At 40.3% G+C, this 16654-nt stretch overlaps 1 protein-coding gene across 3 annotated transcripts in view; it reads left to right on the top strand.

Moving 5' to 3' along the window:
• The first annotated feature begins 2627 nt into the window (after positions 1-2627).
• The window catches only part of LOC110971863 (whirlin-like), a 211107-nt gene continuing 197080 nt past the window's right edge, over positions 2628-16654 (top strand). For all 3 annotated transcript variants that reach the window (XM_051950658.1, XM_051950659.1, XM_051950660.1), the window contains exon 1: positions 2628-3887. In XM_051950658.1, coding sequence (XP_051806618.1) covers positions 3177-3887 — 711 coding nt within the window. In that variant the 5' untranslated portion in view covers positions 2628-3176. The remainder of the gene's footprint in view (positions 3888-16654) is intronic.

Here is a 16654-nt window from a genome sequence, read left to right on the forward strand (position 1 = left end):
CTCTGCAGGTAGTGCCTCTGTGCAAGCAGTGTGGACATGTATTTGGGTGGAACAGAAAGAAATGAATTCTGTTTTCATCAATTAACAACAATAAAAGGCATGAAGAGGCTGCATTTATTATGACAGGTGTTACTGATTTAATATCTAAACCAGTTAGCTGTTAGAACAGGTGAGAGCAAGGAAATTTTCTGTCACTCATTACTCATCAGGTATTGTTGCCTGCATTTGCATGCCAGAGCAAATCAGAATCAAATTAGACAAGAATCTAACTGGCATGCATCATGGTGGTTCATCTACAATAGGCCTAAGACGGTTTCCATGTTTTCAGTTTGAATGCAGTGTCTTTAATTACATCATCTCATTATAGCCCTGCTGCAGTGGTTTAGCCCGTCCAGCCTTAGAGGTCCCTGTACCAGGAACAACTTGTATCTGTTATAAACAACCCAGTTTTAGAAGGGTCAGGCACAGTAAAAAGGAAGGCTTTGTACAATGACTAAATTAGATGCAGCACTGTAGTTGCCTGGGGACCAGACAGCCTTTATATTGTGTATTACAAATACACATAGTCAGTCTGGAACTGCTCCATTGAACCAAATCTAGCCCAGAGGCAGGACTACCAATCACAGCTTGAATTGGAGAGAGCCAATCAGCGTAACACATGTGTTATCACTAAGCGAACTAACAATTGCCTTTCCGCCATGATGTTTTGTAGTTTTAACAGCTTCCTTCGCCGCACAGGGGTCCTGAGGAAAATCTAAGCTCTCCCTTTCAACAGTGGAGGGCAGCATTACGCATTCTATCGTACAGCCTGCCGGAATTAAAAATACATCCTTTTTAAAAAGAAAAGCTTTAAGAGCTGCTTCTTGTTGAGGTTTTAAGGACAAATTCAGCCCGTGCAAAACAGAGGAAAGCGCACGAGAGAAACCTCGCTCTGTTGCGGTCACCAACTCGGCCCTGAAGATGACGCATCGTTAACTCCCACCTCTGGTGCTCTGATTGGTTCGGTCTGATCTGCTCGGAGCTTGAAAACCTGTCAAAATGTGTCAATGGAGGAGGGCTAGACCGTATTCCCGTATATCCCTTATAACGGGAATACAGTCTAGCTAAGCTAGGCTAGCACTGTAGAGCTTCATTATTTTAATTATGTTTTGAAATGCTGAAATAGTCTGTCTGTCACTTCCTTTAGAGCGGCGCTCACAGTGTTGTGTTCTACTGCCCCCAAGTGGCTGACAATTCAATGCATGCACCTTTAAACTCCACCTTTTCCACTAAGTACTAAATACTGTTCCCAATGAGCACTGATTTCTTGTTTTTATCTTTTTAAAAATACATTTAAAAAAAAGTTTGTAATGTTTTTGTGTATAATGGTAGATTTCCTGATTGTTTGAATGCATTTTTGAATTTAAATAATGTATGTAAAAATGTGTTTCTTCGTTTTTAAGACATATGCAGTATACAATACCAGTCAAAAGTTTGGACACATCTTCTCATTCAATGGTTTTTATTTATTTGTATGTTTTTCTACATTGTAAATTAATACTGAAGATTAACACATTTTTGTTTACAAAATGACATATGCGTTCTCTTATAGTTTTGATGTTTTCAGTATTAATCGACAGTGTATACAATAATTAAATAAAAATCACTGAGTGAGAAGGTGTGTCCAAACTTTTGACTGGTAGTGTATATCTATGTATTTTTCATGTATTAGCTTAACACCACCTTTCTTTCGTCTGTATTGTAACCTCTGAGTACTCATTAAGCATTCAGCACTCTGGAGGAGTGTTGGAGGTCTGACTGAAGTTGCAATGAAGGAGTTTTAAATGTAACATTTGTGCACTTCCACATCTTTACTATTTGTCTGCATTAAAAGCAGATTTTCAAAAGCAACAAAGTCAACAAGCAAACTGAAGACAGTGAGTGGCAACAGGCTCATTCCACAGAGTCTCCACAAAACAATGCTGACGTGGTGAGATGTACAGGTATTTATGTGATTCTTGTGTTGAATTGCAGAGACTGAACAGCTTCCAGGTCAGATTTGCTGCAATGTGTCAGGAGCCTGGAGCCTGTTTTTTCAGCAGCACCCTGGCATGGCCTGAATGTATCCTGGGACTTTCATTATGTGAACAGGCCAGACAGAAGGAGCTCATTACTGTCCTGAGGAGGAAGACAACTGTGGGCTCCTATAAATAGTAGTTTAAAAATAGCCATAAGCACTGGTTATGACAAGGAGCCTGCTATAATGCAGCTTGATCAGCTTAAAGGCTGACAAGCTGACACCCTCTGTCATCTGCATCCAGATGAAGCAGGCAAAACATGGTCCTAATCACATGTGTTTGGGTTGTCCAGAAAGATTATCCCAAGCAGGGATTCGCCTGCTTTGGTCTAAAAAAAAACCCTTTGAAATGAAATAGGTGGATTTTTGCAATTTTGCCTCTTTGTATCATTCTTTGAACTGGTGTTATTCGTGCTTACACAAACATCAGGTAACACCTTGCCAAGAATAGTCATTTAAATAAGGGCAAGTAGTCAGTTTCTAAGCAACACACACACACACACACACACACACACACACACACACACACACACACACACACACACACACACACACACACACACACACACACACACCTGCGTCATTTCCTAGGCAGAAATGGTCTGAGAGCCTCCAATTCAGCGCTCCCTGTCAGTTGCGCAAAGAGAAAGCTCCGGTGGAGAAAGCAGACGGACTCTGGAGTTACTTTATGGACATTTATGGACAGAATCAACATGAAGCAGGTTCCATGTCTCCTGGTACACAGTGGTAAGGATAGTCTTCTACGGAGGTCGATCTGCCGGGTTTCAGATATTACACACGACACTGTTTGAGTCGTCGAGGCTCAAAGACAGCTAATTGTGTTTTGCGTGGACGAAAGGGAACATGACAGTAACATTTTTGCTTTGCTCACTGCCAGAAGATGCGAGCAGCAGCCAGGAGAACGCTCTGTTTCGGGGTGACACACTGTTTGCGCCGTTATGCGCCGAGATCACCGGTCACCTGTTGAAGTTGCTGGATGCGTGATTAGCTGCTTCAGGTTTTACTTTCAAACGTGCGGATCAACTTGAACAGCGCTTTACCAAATGTCCGATCCGTTCTCACATCTGTACGACGCGCTGTTTCCCCGTTATGTTGTAGGATGAGCGCTGATCTGGAGCGCGTTACGCTCAACACATCGGTGAACTCGGCCGGCCTGGGTGGCCGTGCGCTCTCGGCAAATGTCCAGAGGCTCCACAACGCTCTCAACGTTCTCCTTAGCGACGTGGAGAGAGAACACTTCATCCACTGTCTCAATGTGTACCACTCCAAGCGCAACGTCTTCGACCTGGTCCAAACACTCAAAGTGATTCTTAACACGTCCGGGAAACGACAGCTGCTGCCCATGCTGCGTTTGGTCATCCCCAGGTCCGACCAGCTGTTGTTCGACCAGTACACGTCCGAGGGGCTCTACCTGAAGACAGACCTGCTTTGCAACAACAGCACCGCGAAGGACTTCGGAGACGAGGGCGATTCAACTCTGCAGAAATATGTCAGTTCCGTCCGTGAGCAGGCCCTCAAGTCGGGCTGTCCGGACGGTTCCAGCGCCGCCACGGAGCTTTCGACTCCGGTGGCTCCTCAGTTCTGTGAGGGCCCCCATAGAGAGGTGCACAAAGTAACATTGACGCGCTCCAGGAGCCACGAGGGTCTGGGCTTCAGCATCCGCGGGGGTTCAGAGCACGGCGTGGGGATCTACGTGTCCCTGGTGGAGCCCGGATCACCGGCCGAGAGAGAGGGACTGAAGGTCGGGGACCAGATAATGACCGCCAACGACATGATGTTCGACAGTGTCACTCACACAGAGGCGGTGAAGGTAGGATTCTAAATATGATAGTTATTTATAAGAACAAGAAGAATCCAGTAAGAGTGTGTGACCCCCTCTCATATTTGTGCTTCGGACTGTGGGAACATGCATTAGGCTACTACAGAAGCACTGGGCCATGCCATGCTGCCCTAAAAAAACAGCGTTTGTTTGTGAGAGTGCTTCCTTCTTTAGGGGGGCCTCAGGTCCACTTGGAAGCTGCCTCCTGTCGTCCCTTTTTATTCTCTCTTCAACTCCACTTGACTGTGGCATAATGCTCTGTGGCTGCAGGCACAGCAAACCAAAAATAAACTGCAGATGGGATGAAGGCCTTTCTCTCTCCCCTTAAAAAACAGAGGTCCTTGATTATTTACTCTGAGGGAACAGTGTGGGAATTCTGCAGATGAATTTAGTGACTGAATTAAAGGACTCCATGGCATGTGCAGATAATAGAAGAACAAGAAACCGAAACTCCAGTCAGTGTTCTATATTCTTTAATGGGAGTTTAAATGTATTCTGTAAATCATCAAACATGCATTTTCGAGGGTTAATTTACTCAACATATAGACATACAGGCATGATATATAATTCTCGTAGTTTGTAGCCATGCAGACAGTTTTGGTTTGTTCAGGTTTTGAGGCTTGTCTCTGTGATCTTGCCTCCATGCCAATACAGTTGAGAAGGACAGATTTCCGTCTGTGCCACACACGACTAAAATTCAAAAACCTACAGAAAAAATATTTTAAGTAAATAGAAATACAAAATAAACATTGCATCACTTGAGAGACATGAGAAAGCAGGGGTTTTTTGTCTTTTGAAAGTATGGATGCTTTCTTTCTAGCCTAGGCTCCGTACAGTTTGGGTCATTTGTTTATTGTGTAACATTTGTGAACAATTTATTCAAGAGGAATGAGTCTCTTACAGGAACTGTACACTCTCATTTACATCCCTACCCAGATTATTTTTTTGCATTCTTCCACTTGTCAGATATGTCATTTGAAAGTTGCTTCCCTCGTCGATTGTTGCCACAGAGTACAGAATTTGTGCTGCTGTTTAGTTTGAAGTCCACACACATTCCTAAACAAGTGTTTACAAACCCCAAATTGACCTAAAATTCGAAGTTGTGACACACCAGAGCTGAAGATGTGCCCAAGTTGTTGTGTGAGGATCAGTGACACTCAGATAAGCTGCCTCTGTGTGACGCTTTGAGCAAAAGACCCCTACCTCAATCATGTTTGACATACACTATGAACTGATGTCGTACACCCTACAGGACTTTTTTAGGGACAGGCTTGTTTGTGTAAACAAGTATTCAGATTGTCACTATATTATTATTAGTTATAACTGTTCACATGCTGTTCTGAGAAAGTCATGTGTGCATACCTGTAACAGCTGTAGATGGAGTATTTCTTGCTGAAACTGTCAAAATTGATTGTAACATTAGAAATATGTCAGCACAACTGAACATAATATCAAGTACTGCAACTTCAAATCCATCCCTAAAATACATAGCTGCTGTTCAGTCAATCAAGTGCCATGCCATTCAGCGCTTACGATCATTTCTCTCCATCTAATCCGATATTTTGCATTCTGAATGGTGACTGTTGCCCGTTGCATGTGTAGCCATGATGTCAGACCGTCTGTCACTTTCAATCTCTGGGTGTCTTGTCTTCTCTTCTCATTAATTGTTCCAGTTGTGACGATATATTCCAGGGTCTGTTTCCTTATGATGTGTCCAAAAAATATCCCTTGCCATTTCCTGATTTTGTTCAATAGCGTATAATTTGAGTTTAGTCATTTTAAAACATCTTCATTGCTTATTCTGGCTGTATCAGATATACATAGCATGCGTCTGTAAAACCACATGTGATTTTGTTTGACAAGACAGTGATTGTGTTGGATAGCTGCTGTTAGCTTGATTTATAGCTAAATTAGTGCCTGACTACTGAGCTACAGCCTACAATTAAATGTCCCAAATTGTGTCCCTTTTCATTCAATTAATGAAACAGACATTGGCCAGAGTGCATTCTCAGTGAAAGGGCCACAGATCTGGAACACCTTACCTGCTGAACTGAAACATCTGACAGATCTGAATGAGTTTAACTGTAAAATCAAACGATGGCTCAAATCAAATCAAAACTGTGAGCACTGATAGACATTTTATTATATGCAAATGTGTGTAATATATATATTTATGTAATGCTGATTGTTGTATTTATTGTTGTTTTTGTATGTGTTAGGGACCTGGTCGGCGAATTAGCTGTTAGCTATTGACCAGTGAACATGGCATCGGTTATTATAACAATGCTTCTTGTTCTGTCCCTATTAAATAAACTTTAAATAATAATAAAGATTAATGTCTCCAGAATATGTCTTTCAATATTCAGCTCAAAATGTCACAGAGATAATTAATTATACCATGACTGCATAACCCTAATTTTGGTCCTTCTAAATGCACTCTTTCAGTGTCTGCAGCTTTAAATACAACTGAGCTGTTGCTGTCCTGACCTCCTTCAGAAAGAAGACTGCCTCTGCATCTGTGATTGACTGCAGCAAAACAGTTAATTGCATGGTAGCCTGCTTCATAAATCATCTGACATTGAAATGCTGCTGAATCCTCACAACAGTCACTGTCTTAAACTTCTGTGTATAAAATCAGTGGTTTAGTGGTGCAGAGATGTGAGTCGCAGTTGGTTGTGAAATGACTGCTGGTTAACTTGTAGTCTTAATGGACTGCATTTTGGCCACTATTGTTCTGTAACTGTTGTCAGACACCGTTATCTGACTTGGATTGCCAGCCTTCTTTACCAGCTTGTCCTGGTAGTAAAGCAACTTGTCCAGTTTCGTGTTTACAATTGCAAGCCAACAGCAGAACATGTGGTGTGTTTTGCTTGTGGCTGAGACTTTTTAGATGTACCAGAAGCAACTATAGAAAATAAATAAACTTAGTGGACTGTGAAGCAGCTGCTCTTTTTAAATGGTTCACTTGGAAGCCAGAAGCATTTAGGTGGTAGGATTATACAAAGCTAAACTGGATCAAATTCCTACTGGCTGGAAAAGAGGCCATCGAGGTGAGGAGTGGCTAGATAGCTGTAAGTAGTAAGTGCCAACTAGTCCATTTTGTAGAAAGTAGTGACCTGGCTGGACCACACAAATATTCTGCTGTAGGGAGAAGTCTCGGATTCGTTTGTATTTACAGAACTAAGTTGTACAGGGCTAAGTTAAGGATGCCGCTTCAGTGTTGTGTTGGAATATTTGCATGCAGGGAGATGAGTGCTGTCATTAAAATCAGTAATCCACTACAAAAACCCGTTTTTTTGCACTATCCAAATCCTTGGCAAAATTTGAAGTTTTCAGTGTGACACGTAGGTGTAAGGTATAGGTTATTATTGTTATTTCCTGTAGTGAAGAAAATGTTAGCACACAGTTCGTGGTAGGAAGGAATAAGCTGACTGAAATGATGCGTGGCTTATACCTACATCCTACATCCAGTGAGTCAGACTAGTGACTGAGTAACCCTGAACTCTTGGGATCTGCTAGGTCAGCATCCAAGACCAAAGCTGGATGGAAAACTGTGTCATCTCAGCAGCCCTCTGGTAACTGACCGGTAGTACTTCCTAAAAATTAGTTATTCTTTTGGAAAGATAAATGTATGTCTTATCAATAATATTATTTGTCATTTTTTATTTTTTGAATTATTTTTTTGCTGCCAAATCGGTTTTGCTGAATGCAAAGTTAAGAGGCTCGTCCAAGATGAACTGCACCTCATCTGAAATGTAGGCAAGATCAAGTGGTGGCCACAACAGTCGGACGCTGTGACAAAAAGCTGATGTCAAGATGCAAAGTTAGCAGCAGCAGCAGCTGTGTAGGAGGTCAGAGAGATACTCACCTCTTGTTAGATGCTTTTATTCTCTCATTGTCTTGCTGGAAATCAAATCTTCTCATCAGTTACAGTTCTCTTGCAGGACTACATAAGTTTGTCCTCCAGGATTGCCCTATGCTTTGCTGGATTCATTTTGCCCTCTACCTTTACAAGCCCCCCAAAGTCCTGCTGCCAAAAATCATCCCCACATCATGATGCTGCCAGCACCATGCTTCAAAATGGAGAGTGCATTTCTGATGTAAAAAAATTTTGTGTCTGCCAAATATAGCATCTACTCTAATGTTTGGGCTCATCAGACCAAAAAATCCTTTCTGCATCCTGTCATCACCTATTTTACATTTAGTTTTTTATTGATTTTACTTTATATAAATCTGTTTTTGTCTTGACATGAAAGTTTTTTTAAAAAAATTGTTGCAAATACATTGAAATCATACTGACCATGATTCATTGTTCAAAAGTAATAAAAGGGAAACATTTCCAGTGGGGAAAACATTTGTTTAGACACTGTAAAGCTGATAATTTACAACTTTACTACTTTATAATGGTAATGCAATTCAGTCCTTCAATCGAGACCTACAACATGTAGACTACACTAATTGTCACTAAAATTAATTTAATTACTGAACCAGCAACAATAGTATTTTTTGTTTTTTGATTTTCATTTTCATTTCATTGCAGTGTTTAAGATACTAGCTGTCAGTTTTGGGTTGTTTTTTGTCAGACAAGTAGGATTTGCAAAGATGGCCGTAGCAGGCTGGAGGAATTTCTTTTCTGCCCTACCTGATATTAAGAGCAGCAATCAAACCACGCTGTAATTCTTGATCGTGAAATTCTTCTATCAATTCTTCACGCAGCAGCTTGAAGTTGGCCTTGACCTTGTCTGGCTGGCAGTTGAGAAACCTGCACACCTCAGAGCTGGATGGTTATCCTGACTAGGTAGAGACTGTCATGGCTGGTTGCTTGGTTGAGTCTTCCTAGGTGGAAGTCAATGTCGTAGATGTGTGGATGTCAAGGCCCCTTGAAGAACAGTTTATTAAGTTCTTTGTCCGATACTCTTACTTGTGATGAGGACTTGTAGGCTTTTTGTTTGCTGTATGTTTCTTATTTCATTTATGTAGACATCTTCTGAATGTTGGCGTTCCAACACATTGCCCTGGTGAGCTTCTGTGTCAGCACCGGGCATCTGGCTTTGGATTGGTGATGCAGTTTGGCTTTAGGGTACTGACTTTGCCTGACATTGCCGTATTAGGTCATGGACTTGCTTCAGTTTATTCTTCACTATGTTCAGCTCCTCCTTGTCAGCTTGGTGTTCTGGCCTGAAGTTTAGGAGATGGTCTTGAGTCAACATTAGTTCTTGACTTAGGCCAGTTATGTATTTAACTGCATCAGTAAGTTGGTTCTGTAGAGCTTTCACGTGACTCCTCTTGCCCTGGACCTCTTCTTTCATCAGGATCATGAAGGTTTCAAGCGGATCCAGTCTTTCTGCTATGCCATGTCTAGCTGTGTCTGCCTACTTTGTTGGTTGATTGCTGGAAGCTTGCAGTTCCAACATGGCTTTTTGTAGTTTCTTGGTTTGTCCTCTGGAAATGTTTTCCTCATTCAGGTGCTCATCCAGTCTTCCCTGGATTTCCATTTTGTACAGAGGTGCTTCTCTTTTCAGCTGCATCAGTTGCTGTAATTTAGATTGAATTTCTCTGGTTTCCCGGTTTGTTGTTTCTCTTCATAGCCTGGGAAAATGTTGCCTGTCATGAGACTCAGCCAGATTTTCATACCCTCGCATGGAAAGGGAAATTGTGTTGAGTAGCAAATGGCTGAAATCTGAATTTAGTGTCTTTACAATAGGAAATAGTAGCAAAAAAGAGAGTGAATTTGGATACAAGCTAAACGTTACATTCCTAAGCCCAAACTGAGATAACCCAGGTGTCATTGCAATATTATTAGGGGTTACATAATATTCATTATATCGAAGGGTGACTTACAGATTGAGTCAGTTTTTGTTTTGTTTTTTGTTTAAAAAAACACCGATCTGCCCCCTGTTATATCATGTCAGTCTGCTGCTCTATGTTGCTTTTTTTTTAAAACTGACAACAAATTAGGGTCAGTTGTTCTGTGATCATAGCTTTCTCCTCCTTTTCTCCCATGAACACAATGAAAGGATTTTCCTTTAGGCAAAATAAGTGTGAACTGGCAACAACCAAATTCTTTCTCCTGCTCCTGTTCCTCCTCCTCCTCCTCCATCCATTCAGGAACAAGAGTTGCAGCCTGGAGCTCTGTGTGCTGAAATCTCAAAACTCATGAATAAACAAACCTGTAAACTTAATGTTAATTACACACCAGCAGGCATGAAGGCCAAGACCTTTATCTAGGAAGCTCACAAAAAGACAGCTAGTATATAAGAATGCCGAAAGAAAAACACTGTCACAGTGACATAAGAGATGTAATACTGAAATAGTGAAGTTGTTTGATAAGATTAAAACTTAAAAAAGCATAAAAATTCCTTTTGGATTGCCAGGCTTTATTACAAAGAAAGTGAAGCAGAGCCTCAAAATTTTCAAAATGCTATCACTAGACGGGTTTTTCCAAGATAAAACTCATATCACAAATAGCTCAATTTATTCAGTAATGTCTGTTAGCATCAATCGTGCCAGTCTCAAAGCCTGCACAAAAAAATGTTGGACCTCATCCTATGTGGATCCAAAGAAAACCTAACTGAACCTGATATTCAGAATCTCCTTGAACAAAGGCAGACTTCTAAAAGGATAATCAGACATGACCCCAACAGAGTGAATGCAATAGAACTGGCTGGAGTCCGGTGTGTTACAACTAAACAAGAACAGCACAGAACTCCACCAAGGCTGCTCAGTCCTTTTACGATTTCCGACAGATAAGTCCTGATAAGTCCGCAGCTTTGGATCGCAACCATGTGTGACAGCTGATGAAGCATTCACTTGTCATAGTTACAGTGACACCGTGCCGCTATCGCAGTGACACAGAAATCTTGAACAGATCCGTGGATCCAGACTATAAGCTGTATCACCGCCAAAATCTAATGAGATGGTCCTTGTGTCATTTCTGATCTTTCCTGAACATTTCATGCAAATCCGTTTTTTCATTGCTGAGTAATGTTACACGCAGACAGACAGATTAACAAACGGACAAAGTGCGCTGATCGTCACATAACTCCCCCGTGTTCCTTGGCAGAGTAAGAACCATCTGTGGTGGTAAAGAGCAGAAGAAAACAATCCAAAGAATGAATGTAAAGTCATAAAAACTAATTTCAAAGATATTGTTGAATGCTTGAAAGAAAAAAATTACCATGCAACAGCAATATATCATTCTTTAGCCTAATGTGCTACAGACAGACAGAGAATCATCATTTTATAAAAAATAGATAGTAAATCCTAATAAATATCTAGACTTGCACTAGTCGATCGCCACAGCGCCATTGGCACATCGTTTTGCTGGATGGCGCAGTCATTCTGAACTGTGTGAGCCACAGTGGCGCTCTATTTTTCTTGTAAAAAGCAACAAAAAAGGGTTCGATTTACTTTTTCTTCGAAACGCCCGAGCGATAATAGAAGAAAAACAAACTTTTTCTCTCGGCAGGTGTCGGAAATGGTCGGAGCCACCCGAATCTTGATCACGTGCCAGGTGTTGTCGAATTTTCACACTCCCTGGAAAAATTTTATTATTCTGTTCTCACAGACTGTAATTTACTGCGTTTTAAAAAAAAAAAAAAAACTTGTTGTGATTTGGTGCAAATAATTTCCCAGGTGTGGGATAAATATAGAATTTCAATTCTATTATATTGTTAACTGGCCCAATAAAAATAACAACAATAACAAATGACTTTATACCATACTTATATTAAACACTTTGTACATAAATACCAGACATATTTTGATGCCATATCTTGCATTCTTAGGGGAGTCCGATTTTAAGTAAGGAGATGTAAAGTTTTCTCAGTGAACAGTTATTTTATTGACACGTGCAGAACACTGATGGAATATGAACAATAGTTGGCGATTACTCCCTGTCCTGTCCTGATGTCCTCATAGGAGTGAAGCTGAGAGTAGCGTAGGATCTCCCCCCGATGCCATTTAGGGTGTGCACATACGGATGAGAAGAGGGGGAGAAACATGTCACCTAATCATATTTAACAGGAAAACATGTCTGCAGTTCGGTACTTAAACACATTTAAACCCAAAAACAACAGTAAAAACAGTAAACGTACAACAGAAAACCCATCAAGTGGCCACAGAGTGAAACGTAAGTCGCACGCATTCACGCGAAGGGGGAGTCAGATTTTTCCAGGGATTGTGAAAATTCTACAACACCGGGTCGTGACAAATTTGGATCTGAAAGTTTAGCAAAATGATATAGACTCACACTTTGTGATGATATTTATATTCAGAACTTAGACTTAAACATTTCACGTTGTGAAGGAATTTTCTTATGACCGGTCATTCAGGATGTGGCGCCTCAACAGGAACAGGAGGGCCTACCGCCAGATGCCCAGAGCAGCCAAGGAGGAGTGTAAAAACGATGAAAATAACAACATACATACATATAAGTAGAAGTAAGATAGTTAAAATAGAACTGTTTAATTGAGCATTTTTTACCTCAAAATGCACCTGAATGCAGGAAAATGACTCCATTTTTTCTGCTATCACTGACACAGAAATTTGTGGCTTTTTGTGGCTCATTGTTATTCTTATGAGTGAGCCACAGTGGCTCGTCATTTCAAATTTCTAGTGAAAGTATAGAATATTATGAGATAGCATGTTAACAGGGAGCCCTGCGACAGACTGGCGACCTGTCCTGGGTGTCCCCTGCCTTCGCCCGAGTCAGCTGGGATAGGCTCCAGCACTCCCCGCGACCCTAGTGAGGATAAAGCGGTATATAGAGAATGGATGGATGGATGGATGTTAACAGGGGGTGATTCAATATTTTCAGTAGTGTTATTGTATAAAATATCAATCAGTGCCTCACTGAGGACACCCTCAGAATCAGCTGAGTGTTTTGAACAGTAACTTTAGTATATTTAATAAAAACCTGCTTCTACGATTGCTTCTCACCGTTGCCAACTACTTGCTCATAGGGAATCCAAAGACAACTTTGGAATGCTGGATTCTCTGTTCAGTATTTAAAATACATAACGTCTCCACCTTACAATGACGACCACTGTGTGATAACATATGTTGTGAATTGGCGTTATCTAAATTTTTATTCAATTTTCAAAGGTTAACATTATTCTAATATTTTAGATTTAAAGTATTTTCCTAAGTACATTCTCCTAATTTAAATTGGTTTGAAATTTCATGCTTTTATGTCAGTGCAAAATTGCAAAATTTCTCTATTGAAAAATTTTTGACAGAGAAGACTCATGACGACACGATGAGCCTGGTATTGAAATGTAGGTAAAACATGAGATCTTTCACATAGTAAAGCTTATTTTGACTACCCACCTATCCCACATGATGATATGTCCCTTGAACGTTTACCCAACACGCAAATTTTCAAATTTGTTCAAGGAACAGTGCTCATTTCTATCACTTTATATCATAGACATCTAACTGATGCAATTAGTGAAACCACAATATATCACATAATATGCCCACAAAGCTGGTGAAAGTAAAAAATTGTGTGGAGCACAACTTGGATTTTGACAGACTTTACATTGTGACACCTAGGGTGGGTGTAAAATCAATTTGGTTGCAATTTTTAACAAATGAATGAAAATTTTGTATTTGTCTAATGTACTAATGAAGTTATGAGGGCTCAAATATACTAGAAAAAATAATCCTAATTAAAAAGTGCAAAATTTAGACCAACCTTTATGTACTTCAAGGGTCTGTAATTCTGAAAATGTATGTACAAAATTTTTTTAATGTGCATAAAAAACCATTCAATCCTGAAGGGATCTGATGGGAATTTCACAGTGATTTGATTCGACTGACATTCCATACTATGTCCTGCATTCATTAGTCCCTAATTTCACTTTTGTCATTTGAAAAATAGTGTAGTTACCCATTAACATCCATCCCAACAACATCTCCACTTCCACCTGCTCTGCCATGATCTGCTGCTGATTGCAGTGTGTTGTATATTCGGTGTGTTTTTGGTTTGTCTGATTGTACCACGTCATGTGCATTTTGAGTTTTATGAGTGAGCTTTTAGATTCTTATTGTAATAATAATCATTCTAAATATTGGAATGGCATAATTCAATGAGATATATTTTAAATAATGCTGTTTTAGATATTTAGTAATCTAGTCAAGGGGCAGCATGGCTCAGTGGGTAGAGTGGCCATCTTGTAACTGGAAGGTTGCTGGTTCGATCCTCGGCCCGTTGTGCTCATGTCGAGGTGTCCCTGAGCAAGACACCTAACCCCTAATTGCTCCTGGTGGGTTGTGGTTAGCGCCTTGCATGGCAGCTTCTGCCATCAGTGTGTGAATGGGTAAATGTGACATATCATGTAAAGTGCTATATAAATACAACCGTTTACCATTTAAGTCCACTACGGATCCTTTTAGAATCAGTACTAGGATTAATTCAGGAGCTGACCATGTGTGCTGTGTAACTTTAAGAGACAATTTGACAATCAGTCTCTCCCATTACATGCTGAATCCGTGTCTCATTTGATGTTGTCATACTCAATTGAGAATCCATAACCTGAAAGTCACAAAATTGTCTGTTATTTTATACAAAACATGAAAAGCAATCAGAGAGTGCCGTAATCATTGTATAATTTTGTAATCTTTAACAAAAAATTACCTTGCGTTAAGCACAGGTGTTTTATGCATGTGTACGTTGTGTACAAACACTGAATCACATGACCTAAATATGTAGCAGAATTGATGGGACTTGGAAACACCCCTGTTATCGTGATTTCAGCATCTTATGATGTTGAGATGGTTAAATGTGCTGTTCCGCTGCAGTGTGTTCGGACAGAAACATGAGGAGATGCCACTGCAGTTTGACTTCTTTACTAAGCACTGCCTTACAAATATCACCTTTAGTTGAAGTTGTAATGTGTGGTTTCTAGAAGGAGAAATATACCAAATTATTTACCAAAGTAATAATCTCTTTATATGCATATAACAACATCAATGAAATAGCAACTGCACCCATGTTAGGATAACTTTAATAACCTGAAACCTTCTCTGCTTTAAATGTGGACACTTTACCATAATGCAGTCAATACTTCCCGCTGCTGGTCTAAACAGACCATGGCATGTTATGTCATACGCTAAAACTGCTCTGTAGCCTAGCCCTTTAAAGTCCAGGCAATTTCCGCCCGAAATTTCTACTGAGATTTACAGAAAGTAAATTGAATGCTGTTCTTGAACTGTTTGGAGTACATGCATGGTTGGGGTCTCATTTGAAAGCTGACAACCTGAATTTTCACCCAGTGCAGTCAGAATTACTCTAGGTGCTACTGGCACAGAGTATTTCATGTTGGCACACACTGAATTAGGATGAATTTTTTTCTCGCCTACATTTTTTCCCTAATAAAACACCTGAAAATCAGTGTGGCAGCACTGAAAGAGCTTGAAAACACAATATTGCAAAAGCTTGGGGTCTTCCATAGTTCAGGTCAAAATTTCAGAGCAATACTACAAGAAATGAGTGTTTCACACATGTATTTGTACTGATATGCTCCGCCCCTGTCAATGTTGGATACAATCTTTATACACTGTGCACACTCTCTACAGAATGGTATAAATTCATTTTCACTTCATTTTCACATTATTTTCATTCCAAAAACTCATAAAGAACTCAAAAAATCACTTCAGATAGGCTTCAGTGTCGATCACACACACAGATTGAGAGGAATACAGAGAAACAGCAGGTGGAGCCCGGAGCTCACGAATGAAATATCATATAAAGCCGCTGGCAGAGGCGGGATTTATATTCAAGCCATTCAGCAAGCTCATTGGCTACCAGGCCTGTCAATCTAATGTTTCCTCCGGCGTGATTTGCTGAGAAACAAGTCAATCAAGTGATGTAATCGATATCTGTCAGACTCGGCCATGGTTGGCTATATCGCCGAAGTAGGCGGAAACGAGTCACCTGATTGGTTGAAGTTCGGTTTGAAACGGAGGAGAAGTCTCCAGTATCCATTTTGAATCGCGAACAAAGGGAATTCGACCGTGTATGATAAAGTTATAATAGAAAGATGCAGTGAATATGAAACGCACAGCGCCACCAGCCCGATCGTTTTCTGGATTTTTTACTTATTTCGAGACATGTTTTGGCCAAAGTATTATGCTGGATTGTTTCCTCTGGATGGCTAAGCTTGGGTTCTGGCCGGTTTTTGTGGATTATCTTCTTTTATGACCAGAAACGAGCGTCCAAACTGCGTCGACAGGTGAGCTGTGCACGTTTACATGACTTGTTGTTTGTTGGATAAATGTGTTTATATTACCCGCTGTGGTAATCACATCTGAAAGTGGTTTATACCGGCGGATTCATGAGAATCTCAGCTTTCTATGTGTGTATAGTGTTTGTATAATCGTGTTTGCAGTGTCCTTCTATTTAAAAAAAAGCGTAAAAACGGCCCGCCCGTGGGCCGGCGTACTTTAACGGGCTAGCCTAACAATCCAAATAAATCCACAAGCTACAGCTTTACAATTAGTTATAAAGATTACTTCACACAAATATGATCCTTAGCAATTAACTTAGTAGCTGTATGTGGTTAATGAGCTACAACATAGCAACAAGATAGCACATGAAAAGATAAAGCCTGCAATGTACCCATTAAGTAACATTTTAACTCTAACAGAAGAATGTAATTCCACATAAACAGTTAGTGTTGGCAACTAATGGGTTTAGAGAAAGCACACAACTCCAACTATGTATATTCTGTGCAGCATTGTATTCCCAAAGCTAC

The sequence above is a fragment of the Acanthochromis polyacanthus genome, chromosome 7, assembly GCF_021347895.1.
Source record: "Acanthochromis polyacanthus isolate Apoly-LR-REF ecotype Palm Island chromosome 7, KAUST_Apoly_ChrSc, whole genome shotgun sequence".
Classification (NCBI taxonomy): Eukaryota; Metazoa; Chordata; class Actinopteri; family Pomacentridae; genus Acanthochromis; species Acanthochromis polyacanthus.